General features: G+C 45.2%; 1 protein-coding gene across 4 annotated transcripts in view; it reads right to left on the reverse strand.

Moving 5' to 3' along the window:
* CATSPER3 (cation channel sperm associated 3) overlaps positions 1-22,696 on the reverse strand; it is a 30,852-nt gene continuing 8,156 nt past the window's right edge. For 2 of the 4 annotated variants that reach the window (XM_082725745.1, XM_082725746.1), the window contains exons 3-8: positions 8,249-8,488; positions 3,431-3,613; positions 2,618-2,758; positions 2,147-2,266; positions 1,121-1,278; positions 1-179 (exon numbers count right to left, since the gene is read on the reverse strand). In XM_082725745.1, the coding sequence (XP_082581871.1) occupies positions 74-179; positions 1,121-1,278; positions 2,147-2,266; positions 2,618-2,758; positions 3,431-3,613; positions 8,249-8,488 (948 nt within the window). In that variant the 3' untranslated portion in view covers positions 1-73. The remainder of the gene's footprint in view (positions 180-1,120; positions 1,279-2,146; positions 2,267-2,617; positions 2,759-3,430; positions 3,614-8,248; positions 8,489-22,696) is intronic. The other 2 variants (XM_082725748.1, XM_082725747.1) reach the window with 2 other exon arrangements.

The raw sequence follows: 22,696 nt of genomic DNA on the forward strand, positions 1-22,696 counted from the left end.
TTCAAAAAGCCTTTGTTGAACGAGGGCCTGTCACAGCCTGTAAGACCCCTTGGTGTCTGGGTGCCCACGTCCCCTATGTCTCTTCAGAGTTTTCGGAGGTCTGGGACCGTTTCTTCTGCGGCAAGTCTTCGAGCATCAGGCTCAACACGTGTGCGATCTCATAGTACAGCTCCTGAAGCCTGGAGGTAGAGCCAGGGGGGAGGGCCTGGGCTTGGGGTGGGCTCCATGCCCCTTGAGCCCCCCCACCCCACCGCATGCCCACCCCCGGGATTCCCCTGCCTGGTCGTTGTGGGTGCAGGGAAGAGCAAGGGCTGTAGAGGCCAGATCGGGCCAACTGGTCCAGGTCCACTGCTCAACCCATGACTTCCGAGTAAGGTATTTCAGTACATATGTCAGGTTGGAGAAGCCAGATCCTGGGCTATAAATGAGGTGACTACGGGGCAGTGACAAGACACTGCCTGGCCCACTCTTAAGCCAAGCGTGGAGGTTCCCTGACCCCCTCCTTTGAGTTCCTCCAGGCCATGAAGCCCTCCAGGGGGCTTCTGTCATGAAGCCAGCCTACTGGTGCCTGTCCTCACTCAAGAGCTCACCATGACTCCTTAGCAGCTGTGCCCCCGCCTTTCTGCTCAGTGATGGCCAGGTTTCCTTCCAGCTAATGCACACAGAGCACAGCCCTGGACTGGGCCAACTCAAAGCCTCACACACTGCTTTTGTAGCATTGGCTCTTGTGTGACAGGTGGGAAAGGGGCAGAGACGTCCCCAGAGTCACAAAGGAATGTCATGGCATCACCAGGCCAGGAGCCTGAGCTCTTGCCTTGCTAACTTCTGGAAAGGTGGTGGTGAGGAAGGCCCTGAAGAGTCCAGGGCCCAGCACTGCAGGGCCAGTGAGAGCAGGCTGGGGAGGGCCAGGGAAGCAGGGGCCTCTGAGCCACAGGCCTATGTACACATGGGGGCCAGCAGCCCCAGGAAGGGCTGCAGTTCAACCACTCGCAGACAGAGCAGCGTCCCCTTGCTTTCCCAAGGCACCTGCCGTGCCCCACCCCGCCCCCCGCCCGAGGAAGCTTAGGGACTAGGAGAGGCCCCATCTCCCAGGATCAGGGGCAGTGGGGCGGGTACTGACTTGTAGATCGTAGCGTCCTGGTTGTCCAGAGTGGACAAGTAGACATCGATGAAGGGCAGGCTGGTGCCAAAATCATCCAGGACCATGGGGTCAGTGTGCTGCAGGGTCCTCTTGAAGTTCTCCACCAGCTCACTGAAACTTTTGTAGTCAGCATTTTTCTAGAGAGGATAGCATAAAGAGGGCAGTGAAGAGGAAGGCACAGGGACCCTTCACGAGGGGCCCAGGCATAGGCCTGACCCCAGCCCCAGGAGAGACCCTGCGCCGAATCACAGCTTCAGCTGGACTCCCTCCAAGTCTCAGCCCCCTGACCGCAGCAGCCTCGTGAGCCACCATCACTGACATGAGGACAGGTGACACAGAAAGGAACCAGTGAGAGCCTGAGCGTGGCTCGGCGTGGTCTCACCCCGCCCTGCACAAACTCAGGCACAGTCAAGACAAGCAGATGACTCCAGCTCAGAGAAGGGGCTCAGGAGGGATGCACTGGCTGCATGGGGGAGGGGAGGGGGAACAGGGGTTCAGGACCCAGCAGAGCACTCAGTGCCTGTCCTGAGGAGGTCAGAGAGCTTAGGCTGAAAAAAGAAGGCTTGCCCCCAGGCTTTCACAGGCATACCCCTCTGGATGGAAGATCTCCAGCCTGCTGTGCTCATCCTAGTTCCACCTGAGAAAAACCGGAGTTGAGGAGCACCTGTCAGGACCTCCATGGCCTTGCCCAACGCAGTGGATGGGCCCCCTATGGCTGCCCAGCGGCCAGGGGGCCTCTGTAACAAGAGCATTCCAGACAGAGGGCCTGGCAGTGGAGTTGTGCCCAGGAAGAAGGGAGAAACGATATCTATAGTCCTCAACTCACTAAGAGGTGCAGAGAGATACAAAAATACAGAGAATAAAGCCCAACTGTGGAAAACACAGGGCATCAGAACCTGCCCTCCCTAAGACCAGAGAGGGCTGACAGCACCTGCTGCCTGCATGGGCCCCAGAGCCCCCTTTGTCCATGGGCCTGCCCCCCCACCAAGCCTGGCGATAGCCTACCTGCATCTGCATCAGCCTGCTGACCTCTTCCTGCTGCCGCCTCAGAATCACCTGCTTCTCTCCCATGAGCGCCATGTGCCTCTCGGCCATCAGGTCCAGCTTGAACTTCTTAAAGGAGGCCTAGAGAGGAGGGAGAAAGGGGGAAGATACAGGCTCTCACCACACACACACACACACACCCCGTCTTTCTTCTTCCCTAGACTCGTGTGGCTCCTCAGCAAGGGTGACACCATACAGGGCTGGCCCCTAACTCAAGCTGCCATCCGCAGCTGCAAGGACTCCTCAGGCCCCTGTCCTGCTGACCACCAGCACAAGGCAGGGAGATGCCCTGGCCCAGGGAGAAGAGCAGGGCTGGGCAAGGGAGGGCCCACGGAACCCCCTCCCCACGCACCCCCACCCCGGAAATGGGGGCCTGTGGTTCTGCCTGCCACGAGAGTGCCAACCCGGCCATCCTGATGAGCGCAGCCTCACCTCAGTGTGAATGATCATCACACCCACGAACATACTGAGGAAGATGAAGGTGGCAAGCAAGATGAAGATGATGGTGAACGTCCGGCTGAGAGCCAAGTTGCGATTGTCCAACTGCTCCTGCAGGTCTGTCCAGCCATCGACCTGCGTGGGCAAGGTATGGTGTGCCGAGTGCCAAGGCCCCACGGGGAAGGCCTCCCCATTCCCTGGGCTACAGCAGCCCCGGCCCCACTGAGGATGAGGCTGGCTCTGCCTTCACATCAGCCCCACACCACCACCCCCAGCCAATGACCCTGGTCTAAGCATGGTGGCTGGGGACGCAAGGCTCCATGGGGTACAGACGCTACTAGCCAAGGTGCCCTGGGGGCTCTTTTCCCAAAGGACTCCCATCCTTCCAGGAAATACACTGCCTCTCTACAAGGCCCTCCTATGCAAAGACCCCAGAGTCTACCCTTCTGGACTTGGGCACTGCAGACCGATTTTGGGTGGAGTTGTGACAGCCTAGTCCCAGAAAGGCTACGTGATATGGCTTTCATTTCTAAAGTAAACTTGATCCAAATGAATTATCTTTTGAGAACTCCTTGAAAGTTTTTATAACCCTGTGGGTCAAATGGGAATGCTTTAGGGAGCCACAAGATCAGAGAGAGGAATGGACCCCTGGCCAGGGCCCTGGCATCTGCTTAGCTCTGGAAGGCCAGCCCAGCTAAGTACCTGAACATGAGGACGATCCCATGTGAGGCCCAAGCTGTCCACACACCCACACCAGCTGGCACCCCCTTCCTAAGGCCACTTCCCCAACCCCTGTTCCCACAGTACCGTGGCCAAGCTGAAGAGAGTGAAGAAGGCCACAGCCAGGTTCCCCCAGTTATTCAGGTCACCCCTGTCTGGAGTTCCAAATAGGCAGAAGCCCAAGATAGCGAAGATGAACATGAGGACGAAGAACAGGATGAGCACGGAGGCCACGATGTAGGCTGTCTGCCCCACGGCAGTGATGAGGGTCTGCAAGGCAGAGGCACGGGGGCTAGGCCAGGCTGCCAGGCTGAGTGGGGCTCAGCGGACAGGTCCAGTCTGCCCAGACCCCAGCTGGTCCCAGCATCCAGTGCCAGGCCCCATAAAGGGATGGATGGATAGATGGATGGATAGATAGATGGGTGAATGGATGGATGGACAGACGGATGGGTAGGTGGATGGATGGAGGGATGGATGGGTGGATAGATGGATGGATGGATGGGTAGATGGGATGGATGGATGGGTAGATGGGTGGATGGGTGGTTAGGTGGGTGGGTGGATGGATGGGTGGGTGGGTGGATAGATGGACAAGTGGTGGATAGATGGATGGACAGACGGAGGGGGGTGGATGGATGGATGGATGGATGGATGGGTGGGTAGGTGGGTGGGTGGATGGGTGGGGGGGGATGGGTGGATGGATGGGTAGATGGATGGTTGGGTGGGTGGATGGACAGATGGATGGACAGGTGGATGAATGGGAACTGTACCCAGACTGAGGGCTGGACCAATCCAGTAGTGCTTGAGCAGTACCTGACCTCTGCCCTCAGTCTCCCATGGGGAGATGGTCCTCAGGCCTGGGTGTCTCCCCATCAGCACCACTGGCAACTCCACTTGAGTCCCAGCCTGCCTCTGTGGTCATTCCAAGTTGTCCCACTGTGCCTCTCAGCTAAGAGCCAGCCCTGTGTGCTCTGCCAAGCACAGAAACTCCCTGTGGTATCTCTACAATGAGATACCACCTCACGCCAGTCAGAATGGCCAAAATTAACCAGTCAAGAAACGACAGGTGTTGGTGAGGATGCGGAGAAAGGGGAACCCTTCTACACTGTTGGTGGGAATGCAAGCTGGCGCAGCCACTCTGGAAAACAGCATGGAGGTTCCTCAGCTACCCTGGGAGTGGGAATGATGAAGGCTCAGAGAAATATTGCTTCCTGTTCTTTCTGGGTCCTACTCCACAGACAGGTCTCCATCCCATGACCTCAGTCTTCCTCTAGAAAGTGCTCATATGTCTTGCCTCCCACTATGTTTACCACTCCTGGGGAGCACAGCATATGGCTCTTCGTCATTCATTCTCCACACCCCTGTCTTGCATACACTTGGTGCTCAAGACATGGTCACCTACCTAGATGCTGCCCCAGACATTATTTCAAGGCAAGTGGGCATTATCACTTGTCATGTTTTGAGATGAGGAAGCAAAGGCTCAGAAAAGCAAAAATTCTTGGCCAAAACAGCGACAGAGCTAGGACCAACTCCCAAGCCCTTTGCCGTGTAGCTCTTCACCTCAAGGCCCCCCCTTGCAGGTCAAGAAGCTGTTTACTGGCTTCACACTAGGAATGGAGGCACTTGAGAGAGCTGCGCCCCGGGACAGTGAAGTGTTAGTCTGGGGTAACTTGGGAAGCAGAAAGACAAGGGGAGAGCCCTGGCGCTGCCTTCCACATGGACGGGCTGGATAGCCGCCTACAGAGGGGAACACATCCCTCTACCTGGGGGAAGAAAATCAGTGTCTGGGATTAATTCCAGAGGCGAGAGGTACAAAACTGTCTCCCTCCCTGTGAGACAGAGACAGAGCTTCTTCCCCAAGAACTACTTAAAAAGGGAAGAGACAAGATCTCGTGAGAAATGCTGCCCTGGGATATAGTCCACAGATGAGGCCTGCCCAAGCCCAGATGTGTGGAGAGTGAGGCGCTCCAGGGAGCAGGAGACCAGCACCGGGAGGCTGTCACCAACCCCCAGCCTCTTTGTCCCTTAACTCCTTCATCCCCATTGACCCCTACACCACTTTCGGCTCCTGCTCCCTTGGTGCCCAACACCTGCAAAAAGTAGCCATGCTTCCAACTGTCTGACTGTCCCTCGGTCTGACGTGCCTATCACCCAGCATCCACCTCCCAGCCTTACCACCATCCCTACCAGCCACAGACTCCAGTGCCTGGCACCTCTGATGCTCCCTTCCCCCGCTCCTAGGATACATTATAGGGTCTATTTCTAGCCTACAAATAAGGAGAGCCACTCTCGGGTTTGAAAGGAAGGCTGCCGTGATTTGAGGTACCCTTTGAAGACTCTCCCCAGCAAGTGCTCACCATCACTTGGCGTCAGGGAAATACAAACCAAAACTACAATGAGATACCACCTCACGCCAGTCAGAATGGCTAAAATTAACCAGTCAAGAAACGACAGGTGTTGGTGAGGATGCAGAGAAAGGGGAACCCTCCTACACTGTTGGTGGGAATGCAAGCTGGCGCAGCCACTCTGGAAAACAGCATGGAGGTTCCTCAGAAAGTTGAAAATAGAGCTACCCTAGGACCCAGCAATTGCACTACTGGGTATTTACTCTAAAGATACAAACATAGTGATCCAAAGGGGCACATGCACCCGAATGTTTATAGCAGCAATGTCCACAATAGCCAAACTACGGAAAGAGCCTAGATGTCCATCAACAGGTGAATGGATAAAGAAGATGTGGTATAGGGATGCCTGGGTGGCTCAGTTGGTTAAGCAGCTGCCTTCGGCTCAGGTCATGATCCCAGCGTCCTGGGATGGAGTCCCACATCGGGCTCCTTGCTCTGCAGGGAGCCTGCTTCTCCCTCTGCCTCTGCCTGCCATTCTGCCTGCCTGTGCTTGCTCTCTCCCTCTCTCTGATAAATAAAATCTTTAAAAAAAAAAAAAAGATGTGGTATATATACACAATGGAATACTATGCAGCCATCAAAAGAAATGAAATCTTGTCATTTGCAATGACGTGGATGGAACTTGAGTGTATTACGCTAAGCGAAATAAGTCAATCAGAGAAAGACAATTATCATATGATCTCCTTGATATGAGGAATTTGAGAAACAAGATACAAGGGGAAAAGTGAAATGAGTCAAAACCAGAGAGGGAGACAAACCAAAAGAGACTTTTAATCTCAGAAAATAAACTGAGAGTTGCTGGAGGGGAGCAGGGTGGGAGGGATGGGGTGGCTGCATGACGGACATTGGAAGGGTATGTGCTATGGTGAGTGCTGTGAATTATGTAATACTGATGAATCACAGACCTGTACACCTGAAGCAAATAATACATTCTATGTTAATTGAAAAATTAAAATTAAAAAACAAGATTCTCCCCCAGCTGGTGCGGGGGCATTTTTGCCCCAGGGCTATCTAAGGAGTGTGGGAAGCCAGCGCAGGAATCCTGACGAAGTTGGGTGGTGATGGAGAAAAGATGAGGACTGGTCATGAACTACGTAGCAGGTCACGCAACAGGACTTTGAGACAGAGGCGTCAATGCTGACACTCAAATTTACAACCTGGCTGTTATGTAAAGACACAACACAGAAGGATGGGCCAGGGTCTGGGGATGTGAGGGTGGGGGAAAGCGATGACATACAGCTCAGATGGCCTGGGTTTGAGGAGCACAAGAGACGTCCAGGAGGCCATGCGTCTGAAGGTCAGAGAGAAGCGTGGGCAGGTGATGATCCCTGAAACGTAGGAAAGATCACCCAAGAGGGTACGCAGAATGGGGTGCAGGTGAGAAGAACGTGGGGTACAGTCTTGAGAAAACGCATGCACCCAAAACGTTAAGCTCAAGAGGCTGGAGGAACCCCAAGAAAGGGCAGTGACAGGGTGCCAGTGGGACTGGCCAGGGGACCTGGTGACGAGGAGGTTGCTGACTACCTCAGAGAGGCCAGTTCCTATGGAGGGAAGAAGCCAGGGTACAAATGACAAGTAAGGAAGTGGGGAGTAGGAGTTACGCCCCCCTCTCTCCAGGAGTCTCACCATGAAGGGGAAGGCAGGAGGCCTGTTTGGGAGGCGCTCCAGGGGCCAAGTGACCACATGAGAGCATACAATGAATGAACGGGGGTCTGTGCCAAGGGGAACTCTTCAATGCAGTCTTCGTCTTGTCCCCCAGGCCTGGGGCTGCTAAGTATAGGGCCCAGGTTCCAGACAGACGCCCGGCTGGGCAATCTCTCAGCAAAACAGGCCAACACATACCCAAGCTGGTCAAATGCAGCCAAGGCCGCCCCTTCCTGGAGAAGCACAGACACGGGGCACAGAGCCACGGCAAACATACTGTGCCTGGGATGGATGCTTCAGGGCGGGCTGGGTCAGCTATGAAACCTTCCAAGCCAAACAAAGACTGGTCACCCCATGACTTCTAGCAGGAGCCCCATTCCTGGAGCAGCCTGAACAAAGTAATGCTACTATTTCCGTCAGGAGAAGCAGCAGATTTTTAGCTGTATGGGGAAAGCACACAATTGGAATTGAGTGGCCCATGCCACCAAGGCGCCGGAGACTCCTGGGAATGCAGCTCGAAGGGCCTGTACCGTAAGCAAGTCTGTCCCTTTGGTAGCATGGGAGAAAGGAAAAGTTAGCGTGGCCTCTGGAGTCAGCCACACCTTTCAAATCTCGGCTGTGATATTTAACTGCTGCGTGACCGTGGGTCTCGATTTCTTCACCTGTGACACAGAGCTAAGGACACTCTTCCGCAGTTGTTTTAGAATGAAATGAGGTAACATGGGTGAGGAGCGACCTGCCCTACAGTAGGGCTCCATAACCGGATGGTCGGGGGAGACGGATTATTTCCTCGGGGGCTGGTGGGCAGACAGGCCCCACGGCCGGCGCCTCCAGCCCACAGCAGCCCCAGGTCACTCACCCGGATGCCACGGCTGTAGGTGATGAGCTTGAGGATGCGCAGGGACTGCATGCCGTCAGCAATGTTGAGGTAGGGGTAGTGCTTGCCCTTGAATCTGTGCAGCCCGTAGGGGATGAAGATAGTGACGATAATGATGACATCCAGCAGGTTGTAGCCGTCCTTCCAGTAGTTGATGGGGTCCACATAGAGCTTCATGCAGAACTCGGAGCTATAGATGGACACAAAGATCAGCTCGGAGACCTGTTGGGGGGGTGCCGAAGATCAGAGGGTCAGGCCAAGAGGCAGAGCCCCATCGTCCCTCCCTCTCCCTGCAGGAGGGGCCCAACCGGCTGTGTGCATCTCGGCAGACGGAGGGTACGCCTCGGTCAACCACGTGACAGAGAAACCCAGGCAGAGCTGCAGGCACACAGCAGACACACGGTGGGCCCTATTCTCTTCCCGTTCTGCAGCTTCCCTCCCTGCAGCCCGAAACTGGGGCTAGGTCACACCCAGGGGGCTTGAGAACGACAGACTGACTGGAAGACAGAATGACCACCTAGACCCCAGTCTAAGTCAACTGCACATGTGAGGTAACCTGAATGTAAGCTTTCCCAAAGAAAAGATCCCAAGAGTTTTCTGGCCAACCTGAATTTCCAAACTTTTAGGAACAGAGATGAAATACTCAAATATCTATTAATATTTATCCATTCTTCACAAATACTGAAAATCAGTTAATTGTTTTAGAACAGTTGGGGGAGAGTCGTGGCAGCTATTTTAGAAAAGGTGGTGAGTGGAGGCCTTGGAAAGGAGCCGTGCTAAAATCTGGGACAAAGTTCCCAAACAGCAAGTACAAGGGCCTTCAGGTGAGAAAGGGTTTGCTCAAAGAACAGCAAGATCCACGTGGCTAGAACAGAAAGGGGTGAGGAGGGTGGGAGATGCCATTGAAGGGGCAGGCCACAGAGGGTAGGCCTGGTGAGAGCTTTGAATTTTAACCTCCACCTTGGAGGATTCTGAACAAGGGAGTGATAATTTATATTTTTAAGAGATCTCCATGGAAAAGCGAGCTGATGAAAAGGGTGAGTGGGGTGGGGGGGGTGCTTAGGGAGGAAGAATCAGAGAACAGGAGTTCTCTCTAACCAGCTAGAGGGGAGGTTAGACCAGACTGGACTGGGGATGGTGTGGCATCAAAGGGAAGAGGGAAAAGCCTGTCTTTTGTAGGCTGCCAAGTCAGGACTTGCTGCTGGAGTTCGGAGTGCACAGGGAAGACAGGAGGCCAGGGAAGATTCTAGGGCTTGAGACAGAGCAACTGGGTCAGCAGTGATGCTTTCCCTGGGATGAGTTTGGGATGCACTGAAATGGGCTGGAGAGAGTTTCTGGAGAGAAACAGGAAGGCTTTTGAGATAGAGCACCTTTTAAATATATGTCAGATGCTGCCACTGGAAGATGTAACTGAGGCCACAACTATCCATTCCGATAATATTAGGGCAGCTGGGATTTTTATTTGTCCTGCCTACTTATGTTTGTGGCCCCCCAACTGGCAACTATTTATATACATTGTTATTTTTTAACTACTACCTACTATTTAAAATACACAAAAAGACATAAAGAATATAATGAACAGCCACACACCACCACCCAGCTTAAGAAATAAAATATTATTACCATTGCAGGCAGCCTCCTGTGTAGCCCTCAGGGACCATATGTATCCCCAAAAGTACCTGGCATTCTTTTGCATTTTTTAAGACATCACAACAAACAGCATAATGTTACACTGAAGTGCTCTTGGCAATTTGTTGAGTTTTTTCCATTTAAAATTATGTTGGAACACCTGAGTGGCTCAGTCAGTTAAGCATCTGACTCTTGATTTGAGCTCAGGTCATGATCTTAGAGTTGTGAGATCAAGGACCCCCTCATACACACACACACACACACACACACACACACACACACACACATGCACTTACTCTCTCTCTCCCGAAAATGAATAATTTTTTTAAAGATTATATTTATTTATTTGAGAGAGAGAGAGAGATAGCACAAGCAAGGAGAAGGAGAAACAGGCCACCACACTGAGCAGGAAGCCTGACACGGGACTCAATCCCAGGACTCTGGGATCATGACCTGAGCCAAAGGCAGACACTTAAGTGACTCAGCCACTCAAGTGCCCCTAAAATGGATAAATCTCTCTAAAAATAACACTATGAGATTCATCTATGTTGATATGTGTAAAACTAGTTTACGCAAAACCTAGTGGTTTTACTACTATGTAGCGATACCACTCATGAAAATACTATATTTATCTAGTTACCCATTGGGGATATTTGGCTTGTTGGTAAATTTTACTATTGCAACAGCACAACAGTACAAAAAGGGTGAGTAATTGGTATATATCACATATATATTTACACATATCCATGTGTAAAGCTTCCCTTGGGTACAGACACAGGAGTGGAATTAGGGAGTTGTAAGGTAAGAGCACCTTCAACGTGACTGCAAGGTGAGAAGTGTTTTAACTTTTAATCCCACAATGTTCCTACTGCTTCACATGCTTACCAATGATTCCCACTGTAGAACTTCTCCATTTTTGTCAGTCTGATGAATATGCAATGGTATCTTTTTATGTACTTTCTATAATTAATGAAGCTGGACATCTTCTTATACACTTAATTGTAAACTGCCCATTTCTTATCTTTTGCCAAATTCTCAGCTGGATTGTTTTGTTTTTTTCTTAGTGCTCTGCAAAAGAATGAATTTTTCCAGATATTTTGAATCCTGATTCTTTACCTGTTAGAAGTGTTGCAAATATCTTCTCCTCCACTGACTTATAGTTTCACGTTTTCAATGATCTTTTGATGAACAGAAGTTTAAAATCTTAATGGAATCAAAGGAACCAAACTGTGTTTTCATGACTTACAGAGTTTGTTTTTCATGACTTACAGAGTTTGTATTTTAAGAAACCATCCCCTCCTGAGATTGTGTAAATATTCTATATTTTCTCTAAACATTTTGAAGTGTCACTTTTCAGGTTGGGTCTTTAACCCAGTCGTGTCTGCCATGAAGCAGAGATCCAGTAACATGCTCTCTCCATACCTACGACCAATGGTCCCAGTATTGTTTCCTGCAGAAGGTGCCCTTTTGGCACCAGCCCACAGCGCCCCCTGACAGGTGCAGGGTTCTCTGTCCAGACCAGGATCTGTTTCCCTCTTGCCTGTTGCCCTGGCCTCTACCCTGCCTTCATTACGAAAGCCCTACAGTCTGCTTATCTGGTTAAGTCTAGCCTTCTCTCCCCTTTAAACTTTCAAAGTCATCTCGTTTGCTTATTCTCTTTCATTCTTTTCCCTAAATTTTAGCATCAGCTAAACCTTCACATATTTGAATTATTTTCTCCTAAAAGATCACACAAATCTGGGGCGTCGGGAGGGCTCAGTTGGTTAAGTGTCTGCCTTTACCTCAAGTCATGATCCTGGTGTCCTGGGATCAAGCCCCATGCTGGGATCCCTGCTCAGCGGGGAGTCTGCTTCTCCCTCTGTCCTTCCCCCTTCTTGTGCTCTTGCTTGCTGTCTTTCCCTCAAATAAATAAAATCTTTTTAAAAAATCACACATCTTGGGGCGCCTGGGTGGCTCAGTGGGTTAAAGCCTCTGCCTTCGGCTCGGGTCATGATCCCAGGGTCCTGGGATCGAGCCCCGCATCGGGCTCTCTGCTGAGCAGGGAGCCTGCTTTCTCCTCTCTCTCTCTGCCTGTCTCTCTGCCTACTTGTGATCTCTGTCAAATAAATAAATAAAATCTTTAAAAAAAAAAATCACACATCTTTTTTTGATTTATTAGATTTTATTAAATCTTTTGTCAAAGTACTTTTCATATTCCATTAGAAGTGCTGTTTTATAACTGATATATTAAATGTAATTAATTTTATTTATTAATCATATAACCAGCAAACTTGCTGGGATTTATAATAACTTTATTAATTAGTATTAACTTTATTAGTTAACAATTTTTTCAGATTCTTTTGAGGGTTCTATGCAGAAATGACATTATTTTTCTGAACTTTGAAAGAGAATACTGCTAAAGTTTCATCACTGTGTTAATTTTGATACAAGTTTTACATAGATACCCTTAATTGGGTTAAAAATAAATCCTTTCTATTCCTAGTTTGCTAAACTTTTGTCTCCCTGTTTTTTAGATTTTTAAAAATGTATTTATTAGAGAGAGTGCATGAGTGGGGAAAAGGGGCAGAGGGAGAAGCAGACTCCTGCTGAGCTCAGGGCCCCACATGGGGCTCCATCCCAGGACCCTAAGATCATGACCTGAGCTAAAGGCATATCCTTAACCAACTGAGCCACCCAGGTGCCCTGCTAAGTTTTTATCTTAGTGGATATTCATGATATATATTTTTTCCTGCCTCTCTTGAAACTATCTGATGGGCTGTTTTTTTCTCCTTTAATATTTTAAGCTGGTTAATAAAATATGTGGATTTTTCTAATACTTGAATTTCTGAAAAACTTGGCAATGATATATATATATACTCTTTTTCTTCCATTTTCTAATTCAGTTTCTTAATTTTCTCTTTGGGATTTTTGTGTTAATGTTCATATAATTTGGTGTCATTTTTCTTTCTCATATTTGTCTAGTTTGGCATGGAAGTTATACTAGCCGCACAAGATGAACTGTCTGTGGGCAAGGCAGATATACTCATTTATCTAATCACTGTAAGCACTGTATATGTTTAGAATGGTATCTTCCATGAAGGTAAAACTAGCTAGTCTGGGTTAGTTCGTAGTTTTCGGGGGTAAAGTTTTGGTTTTTTGTTTTGTTTTGTTTTAAAGAATTTATTTATTTATTTGACAGACAGAGATCACAAGTAGGCAGAGAGGCAGGCAGAGAGAGAGAGAGAGAGAGAGAGAGAGGAGGAAGCTGGCTCCCTGCTGAGCAGAGAGCCCGATGCGGAGCTCAATCCCAGGACGCTGGGATCATGACCTGAGCCCAAGGCAGAGGCTTAACCCACTGAGCCACCCAGGCGCCCTCGGGGGTAAAGTTTTAACTACTAATTCAATACTTTATAGCCATTAAAGGAAATATAAGGACATACAAAGTTTATTTCAAGTTTTTGCTTTTTTATTGAAAATCAGTTTTGTAAATTTTTTCTAGAATATCTTATTTCAGCTAGGTTTTCAAATTCATTAGCATAAAATTATTATATTACTGACATCTACTGTATCTGTAATTTTCCTTTTAAATACCTGACATGAGGGGCACCTGGGGGCTCCATCAATCAGGCGTCTCCCTTTGGCTCAGGTCATGATCCCAGAGTTCAAGCCCCAAATAGGGCTCCCTGCTCAGCGAAGAACCTGCTTCTCCCTCTGCCTGCTGTCCCCCTGTTTGTACTCTTGCTTTCTTTCTCTATCAAATGGATAAATAAAAAATCTTAAAAAAAAAAAAACCCTAACATGATTCAGGGCTTCCATTTGTCTTGTCTCATGAACAAAGCTATTTCATAATTGTTTCCTAAGCTCTAACTGTGGCGTCGTTAATACTTTCTCTTGAATCTTTGCTTTCTATTTCATTAATTTTTGTCCCTACCTTTATTATTTCCTTTTTTCTATTTTCCTTTATTCTCCTACGTTTCCTTCCTTTTTCCTTATTTTTGATTTTATTCTGTTCCTCTTTTCCAAAAGGTCAGCTCATTAATTTTCTAAATTGAGGTATAATTCATGTACCATTAAATTTGTCATTTTAAAATGTAAAATTAAAAAAATAAATAAATAAAATAAAATGTAAAATTCAGTGAGGAGGGGGTTAGTTTTGAGTATTTATAACATTTGTTTCTACTTATTGTAAGATATATACATAACATGAAAATTACCCTATTTAACCATTTTTAGATATACAATCAATTCAGTGGAATTAAGTGCATTCACAATATTGTGCAACCATCACTACCATCTATTTCCAGAACTATTTCATCCTCCCAAACAGAAGCTCTGAACCCAACAAACAGTAACCTCACATTCTCCTCTCCCCACATCCCCCAGAAAACTCAATTCTACTTCCTGTCTGTATAAATTTTCCTCTTCTAACTACTTTATGCAGATAAAGCTATACAATATTTGCCCTTTTATACCTGGTTTATTTCACTTGGCATAATGTGTTCAAGGTTTATCCACATTAGTGTGTATCACAATTTCATTCTTTTTAAAGGCTGAATAATATTCCATTTTACATATAGACACATTTTCTTTATCCATTCATCAGCCAATGGACACATGATTTGCTTCCACCTTTTGGCTACTGTGAACAATGGTGCTGTGAACACTGGTGTACAAGAATCTGTTTGAGTCCCTATTTCTGATTCTTTCGCGTATACACTTGGAAGTGGAATTGCTGGATCGTATGGCAATTCTACATTTAACTTTTTGAGATGTGTTCTAGAGTGGCTCCGTAATTTTACATTCACACCAACAATGCACAAGAGTTCTAATTTATTCACATCCACAGCACCAACACTTGTCTCCATTTCACAGTTTTTGTTTTTATAATGACTGTAATAATTAGGATGTGGAGTTGTGTATTATTGTGAGTTTGATTTGCATTTCTCATTCTAATGACTAGTGATTTTGAACATCTTTTAATGTGCTTATTGGTCATTTGCTTATCTTCTTTGGAGAAATGTCTACTCAAGTCCTTTGGGTATTTTTTTTTAAAGATTTTATTTATTTATTTGACAGAGAGAGATCACAAACAGGCAGAGAGGCAGGCAGAGAGAGAGGAGGAAGCAGGCTCCCTGCTGAGCAGAGAGCCCGATGTGGGGCTCGATCCCAGGACCCTGGGATCATGACCTGAGCCGAAGGCAGCGGCTTAACCCACTGAGCCACCCAGGCGCCTCCTTTGGGTATTTTTTAATTGGGTTATTTTGTTGTTGATGTTATTGTTGAGTTGTGGGAGCTTCTTGGTATAGTCTGCATATTAACTATCAGATTCATGATGTGCAAATATTTTCTTCCTTTCTGTGGCTTCTCTTTTCACTCTCATGATAGTTCCCTAAGACTCACAAATGTTTTCATTTAATGAGATCTAATTAATCTGCTTTTCCCTTTTGTTGCCTGTGCTTTTGGTGTCATACATAAGAATCTATTGCTGAGGTCAAGGTCATGAACATTTACCCCTGTGTTTTCTTCTAAGAATTCTAGCTTTTATATTTAGGATGTTGATCCATTGTGAGTTAATTTTTGAATACAGTGTAAGGTGGGCATCTGAGTTATTCTCTGCATGTAGATATCAAGTAATCCTAGAGCCATATGATGAAAAGACTATTCTTGCCCCAACTAAATGGTCTTACATTCTCGTTGAAAATCAATTAGCCATACTTAATTTGGTTTTATCCCTAGAATTTCAATTATATTCTTTGTCTATGTGTATCCTTATGTCAGTACCACAGTTTTTATTACAATATCTCTGTAGTAAGTTCTGAAGTCAGAAAGTACAAGTTTTCCAAGTCTGTTCTTCACATTCAATATTGTTTTGGCTACTCAAGGCCTTTTGCACATCCACATGAATTTGAGAATCTATTTTTTAGTTTCTTTGTTTTTTTTTTTTAAAGATTTTATTTATTTGACAGAGAGAGAGACAGTGAGAGAGGGAACACAAACAAGGGATGTGAGAGAGGGAGAAGCAGGCTTCCTGCCAAGCAGGGAGCCTGATACGGGGCTCAATCTCAGGACCCTGAGATCATACCCTGAGCTCAAGGCAGACATTTAATGACTGTGCCACCCAGGCATCGCAATTTCTTTTTATAAAAAAAGAAAAATTTTTCTCTAAATTTGGATAGGGATTGCAATGAATTTCTAGATCACTTTGGGTAGTCTTTGTAACAACTGTTTTTTGGGTTTTTGTTTGTTTGTTTGTTTGTTTGTTTTAAGATTCTCTCTTCTTATTTGAGACAGAGACAGAGATACAAGCAGGGGTAGGGCCAGAGGGACAAGCAGACTCCTTATTGAATGCAGAGCCTGATGCAGAGTCCAATCCCAAGATCCCGGTATCATAATCTGAGCTAAAGTCAGTCACTTAACTGAGCCAGCAAGGCACCCCTGTAACAAGTTTTTTTTTTTTTTTTAAGATTTTATTTATTTATTTGACAGAGAGAGATCACAAGTAGGCAGAGAGGCAGGCAGAGAGAGAGGAGGAAGCAGGCTCCCTGCTGAGCAGAGAGTCCGATGTGGGACTCAATCCCAGGACCCTGAGATCATGACCTGAGCCGAAGGCAGCGGCTTAACCCACTGAGCCACCCAGGCGCCCCCTGTAACAAGTTTTAACAGGTATTCTAATCCATGAATTCTAATCCAGGATGTCTTTCCACTAATGTAGGTCTTATTTCTTTCAGCAATGTTTATAGTTTTCAGGACACCCATCTCTCATCTCCTTGGTGAAATCTAGTCCTCGGCATTTTATTGTTTTGGATGCTTTTGTAAGTAAAATTTTCTTAAGTTCCTTTTCAGATTGTTCATTACTAGTATACAGAAATATGTCTGATTTTTGTTGTTGATCTTGTGTCAAAAACTTTGCTCAATTTGTTTAATAGTCCTCATAGTTGTGTGTGTGTGTGTGTGTGTGTGTGTGTGTATTACTTGGGATTCTTTATACATAACATCAAGTCACATGCAAACAAAGATAATCTCAATTTTTCCTTTCCAATATGAATGCCATTTTTTTTTTTTTGCCTGCTTAATTGCTCTGGCTAAGGCTTCCAGCATAATTTTTAAAAATGATAAAAGCAGGCATCTTTGTCTTTTTCCTGATCTTAGTTAGATTAGAAAGATTTCCAGTCTTTCACCCCTGAGCATGATGTTAACTGGATTTTTTCATAAATGTCCATTATCAGGTTAAGGAATTTCCCTTCTACTTCTAGTTTGTTTTGTTTTGTTGTTTGTTTGTTTTCTTTTTTCTTTTTTTTAAATTTATTTGACAGACAGAGATCACAAGTAGGCAGAGAGGCAGGGAGAGAGAGAGGAAGGAAAGCAGGCTCCTGCTGAACAGAGAGCCCAATGCGGGGCTCGATCCCAGAACCCTGGGATAATGACCTGATCCGAAAGCAGAGGCTTAACCCACTGAGCCACCCAGGCACCCCTGTTGTTTGTTTTTAAATCATTAAAGGGTATTGGATTTTGTCAAATCCTTTTTTAGCAAGAACTGATACAAACTTGGATTTTATTTTTTCCTTCATTCTACTGGTATATTATATTGACTGACTTTCATATGTTGAAGGCATTCTAGGGATAAATCAAGTAATGAATCATGGTGTCATGATCATGATGTCTAATCCTTTAAAATAGGCTGCTGGATTCAGTTTGTTACTATCTCCATGAGGATTTTTGCATCTATATTCATAAGGAATATCCATCTGTAGTTTTCTTTTCCTTTGATGTCTTTTTCTGACTTTGGGGTCAGGGTAATGCTGGACTGATGTAATTAATTCGAACGTGTCCCATCCTCTTCTATTTTTTGGAAGTTTGAGAAGCATTGGTATTTGTTCTTCTTTAAATGCAGAGGGAAGGGGATCCTGAGTGGTTTAGTTGGTTAAGCATTTGCCTTTAGCTCAGGTCATAATTCCAGGGGCCTGGGATTGGGCCCTAAGTTGGGCTCCCTGCTTATCAGAAAGTCTGCTTCTCCCTCTCCCTCTCCCCTTCCCCTGCCTGTGCTCTCTCTTACATACACACACATACATACACACATACAAACATAAATAAATGCAGGAGCAAAGTAACTAGTGAAGCCATCTGGTCCTGGGCATTTCTTTATTGGGAGGTTTTTGCTTAGTGATTTTTTTTTTAAGATTTTATTTATTTGACAGAGATAGATCACAAGCAGGCAGAGAGGGGGAAGCAGACTCCCTGCTGAGCAGAGAGCCCGATGCAGGACTCAATCCCAGGACCCTGAGATCATGACCTGAGCCGAAGGCAGCGGCTTAACCCACTGAGCCACCCAGGCGCCCTGCTTAGTGATTTAACATCTTTACTTATTATAGGACTGTTCTAATATGTCAGTTTATTTTTTCCTTAAGTCGGTTTTGCAGTTAGTAAGTTTCTAGGAATTTGTCCATTTCATCTAGGTTGTCTAATTTGTTGGCAGCCTGTTGTTTATAGTGTTCTCTTATAACCCTTTTTATTTCTCTGAGGTTAGTAGGAATGTCTCAACATTCATTTCTACTATTAGTAGAGTCTTCACTTATCTTCTTCAATCTAGTTAAAGTTGTCGATTTTGTCAATCTTTTCCAAAAAATGAAATTTTGAATTTGCTGATTTTGTCTCTTGTCTTTTTATCTCACTCTAATCTTTTTTTTATTTTCTTCTTTCTGCTAGCTTTCAGTTTGGTTTACCCTTCTTTTTCTAGTTTCTTAAGGTCTAAAGTTAGGTTATTAAACTAAGACCTTTTATCTTTCCTAATGCAGGCATCTGCAGGTATGTATTTCCCTCTGAGCACTGCTTCTGCTGCATCCTGTAAGTTTTATTATTATTTTTTTAATGGAAGTATATTGACATACAATATTAGTTTCAGGTGTAGAACAGTGATTTAATGTTTATGTACATTATGAAATGTTCACCACAGTAAGTGTTGTTACCAGGTGTCACCATACAAAGTTATTACAATATTATTGACTATATTCCTTATATTTTAAGTTGTGTATTCATTTTCTTTTTTAAATTTTTTAAAAAAGATTTTATTTATGACAAAGAGAGATCACAAGTAGGCACAGAGGCAGCAGGGGGGGGGGGCAGTAGGGAGGGAAGCAGGCTCCCTGCTGAGCAGAGAGCCAGATGCAGGGCTCAATCCCAGGACCCTGAGATCATGACCTAAACTGAAGGCAGAGGCTTAACCCAATGAACAACCCAGGGCCCCTGTGTGTCCATTTTCATTTACCTTAAAGTAATTTCTAATCTCCCTTGTGATTTCTTCCTTGACCTGTTGTTGGTTATTTAAGAGTATTTCCATATACTTGAAAAATTTCCAGTTTTCCTGTTATTGATTTCCAGTTTCGTTCCGCTGTTGTCAGAAAAGATACTTTGCACGATTTCAATATTTTAAAATTTATTGCATCTTGCTTTATAGCACAACATATGGTCTATCCCAGAGAATGCTTCATGTGCATTTGAGAAAAATCACTGTGCTTTCTTGATGAATTGACCTTTTTGTTAATATATAATGCCCTTGTCTCCTCTAACAGTTTTTGCCTTAATATCTATTTTGTCTGATTTGGGTACAGCCAACCTAACTCTCTTTTCATTTCTACTTGCATGTTATATATTTCTCTATTCTTTTACTTTCAACCTACTTGTATTTTTGGATCTCAAATAAATTCTTTGTAGACAGCATATATTTGGATTTTTTTTTAAGATTTTTAAAAAATTTTATTTATTTGACAGAGAGACAGTGAGAGAGGGAACACAAGCAGAGGGAGTGGGAGAGGGAGAAGCAGGCTCCCCACTGAGCAGGGAGCCCAATGTGGGACTCAATCCCAGGACCCTGGGATCATGACCTGAGCCAAAGGCAGACATTTAATGACTGAGCCACCCAGGTGTCCCAATATTTGGATTTTTAAAAAATAACCCATTCTGTCTTAATTGGAGAGCTCAATTCCTCTATATTTAAAGTAATTACTAATAAAGAAGAAATACCTCTGCCATTTTGTAATGTTTTATATTCATCCATTCTTTTTTGTTCCTTAATTCCTCCATTACGACTTTCTTTTGTGCTTGATTCTTTTGTAGTGTACCACTTGGATTCTTTTCTCATTCTTCTGTATACTTTTTCATTGTGTTTTTCATGGTTACAATTAAGCTCTTAAACTTGTAACAATCTACTTTTAATTAATACAACCTTAGCTTCAATAGTATATAATAATTGTTTCCTTAGAGCTCCGTCCCCCCCCCTTAAAAAATCAGATTCTTCCCTTTCCTCGGAGTTTGTTACTTTCTGTGGGTAGTGTTGTTTGTTTAGTGGCCTGGCTCAACAGTTTTTTAAAAAACTGTATTCTTTGCAGGGTGCCTGACTGGCTCAGTTGGTATGGCATGTGACTCTTGATCTCAGGATCTCAGGATTCAAGCCCCATGTTGAATGCAGAGATTACTTAAAAATAAAATGTTAAAATTATTTTTTAAAACTGTATTCTTTGCCATGGGTGTGGTCTTTGAAGTGTCTTCCTTTAGCTAGTGCTTAAGGAGAGATTTTTTAAAATTACCTCGCGCAAAAAGAAAAAGAGGAAGGGAGGAAGGAACAGGAAAGGAAGAAAGAGAGAGAAAGAGGGAGACTGGGAAGGGAAGGGAAGGAGGGAAACAAAGGATAAAACCTCTCCTAGTCTTTGCAGACGGCTCTGTGTTGGAGAACTCCTCCAATGCTTAGCCAAGTCATTTCTAACTCTACCTTAGCCTTCACTCCCTACTTGTTCTGAGCCTAAATATCAACCAGTGGTGAAAATTTGAGGTCTTCTTAGTTCTTTTCCAAACATATACCCTGTCCTGGGCATTTAGGGCTCTCTAAACTCTACCACATACATGGAAGTTTGTTAATGCCTTCATTTTCCGAAGACCGACTCTCCTGGACTTTCTTCAAGGCATTCAGCATGTCCTTTGTTTATGTCAACTGGTCTTTTGTTGTTGTTGCTGTTGTTGTTTTGCCCTAGATAGCAGTGAGTTTTTCATCTGTCTCTCAATGATTTTAAGAAATGCTCTCTGCAGAGTCACCTTTCTGTGCTGAGAAAGTTCCAAGTCAGGCAAAACAAAGCCAATTGCCTTGCATCAGTCCTTCAGGCAGCCCTCAAACAGGTCAAAAGAGACAACATAACTCTTTAAGAACAAAGTCTGTTCTGTGGCTTCAGGAACCAAGGAGACCAGAATTCCACAATGAGAACTTAGGCTGCCATCTTCAGGGCCATCACCACGAGGAGGAGGGGACTGGGCCAGGGACAAAATAAAATGTTGTAAAGTTTTCTTATCTTTTGAAAGCTGACTCTTTCTTGGGTGCCTGGGTGGCACAGTTGGTTAAGCATCCAACTCTTGGTTTCAGCTCAGGTCATGATCTCAGTCATGAGATAGAGCCCTGTGACAAGCCCTGGGTTGGGCTCCATGCTCAGCAGGAAGTTTGCTTGGGATTCTCTCTTCTTCTGCCTCTACTCACCCCCCCACCCCCTGCACTTGCTTGCACTCTCTCTAAAATAAATAATCTTTGGGATGCCTGGGGCTCAGTCAGGTAAGCATCTGCCTTTAGCTGAGGTCATGATCCCATGATCCAAGTCCTTTGTCAGATTCCTTGCTTGGGGAGCCTGCTTCTCCCTCTGCCTACTTCTCCCACTGCTTGTGCTCTCTCTCTGACAAATAAATAAAATCTTTTTAAAAAATAATATTTTAAAAAGAATAAAAAGTAAAAGTTGACTTTCTTGATTCAATCTTCACTCATTTGCTATAAATCTTTGACTATTTTCCAGAGTTCTGACAGTTTTTGTCCCTTTTCAGGTACTTCTGTGGACAGATGGACCCTTAGAGTACCTACTCTACCATTTTCACTGACATCATTCATCTTTTTCATTTTTGAAGGATGGGTTTTCTGGATGCGGAAATCTTGGTTTGTTTGTTGGTTTGTTTTTCTTTCAGCACTTTGAATACAACATCCCACTACCTTCTGGCCACCATAGTTTCTGGTGATACATCAGCATTAATTTTACTGAGGATACTCCGTATTTGATGAATCGTTTCTCCAATGGTACTCTCAAGTTCTCTGACTTTCAACAGTCTGTTCATGATGTGTCTAGATGAATTTCTGAGTCTACTCTCAGAGTTTGCTAGTGTTTTGGGATATGTAGATTAATGTTTTCCATTGAATTTGGGGAATTTGGGGCCATTATTCCTTTATAATTTTTTTGCCCTTTCTCTCATCTCCTGGGACGCCTTGTTTATCTGATGAGGTTCCACATGTCTCTGATCATTTTCAGTCCTTCATTTTTTTTTTAAGGTTTTAGTTACTTATTTGACAGAGAGAGAGATAACAAGCAGTGGGAGTGGCAGGCAGAGGGAGAGGGAGACCCACTCTCCCACTGGCAGCCAGATGCAGGATTCAATCCCAGGACTCCAGGATCATGACCTGGGCTGAAGGCAGCCTCTTAACCGACTGAGGTACCCAGGCATCCCCTAGTCCTTCATTTTTCTTTCTGTGCCTCACACTGGAGAATCTCAGTTGACCTATCTTTCTGTTTTTCAATTCCTTCCTCCACTAACTCAAATCTGCTACTGAATTCCTTTAATGAATATTTCAATTATTGTACTTCTCAACTAAAGAATTTTTATTTGGCTCTTTTAAAAATTTCTCTCTTTACTCATATTCTCTATTTGGTGAGGTATTCCTCTCATATTTTCCTTTGGGTCTTTAGATAGGATTTTTTTTCATTAGTCCTTTGAACATACTTACAATCTCCAATTTAAAAACCTTTG

The sequence above is a fragment of the Mustela nivalis genome (genome assembly GCF_964662115.1).
Source record: "Mustela nivalis genome assembly, chromosome: 3".
NCBI classification, from domain to species: domain Eukaryota; kingdom Metazoa; phylum Chordata; class Mammalia; order Carnivora; family Mustelidae; genus Mustela; species Mustela nivalis.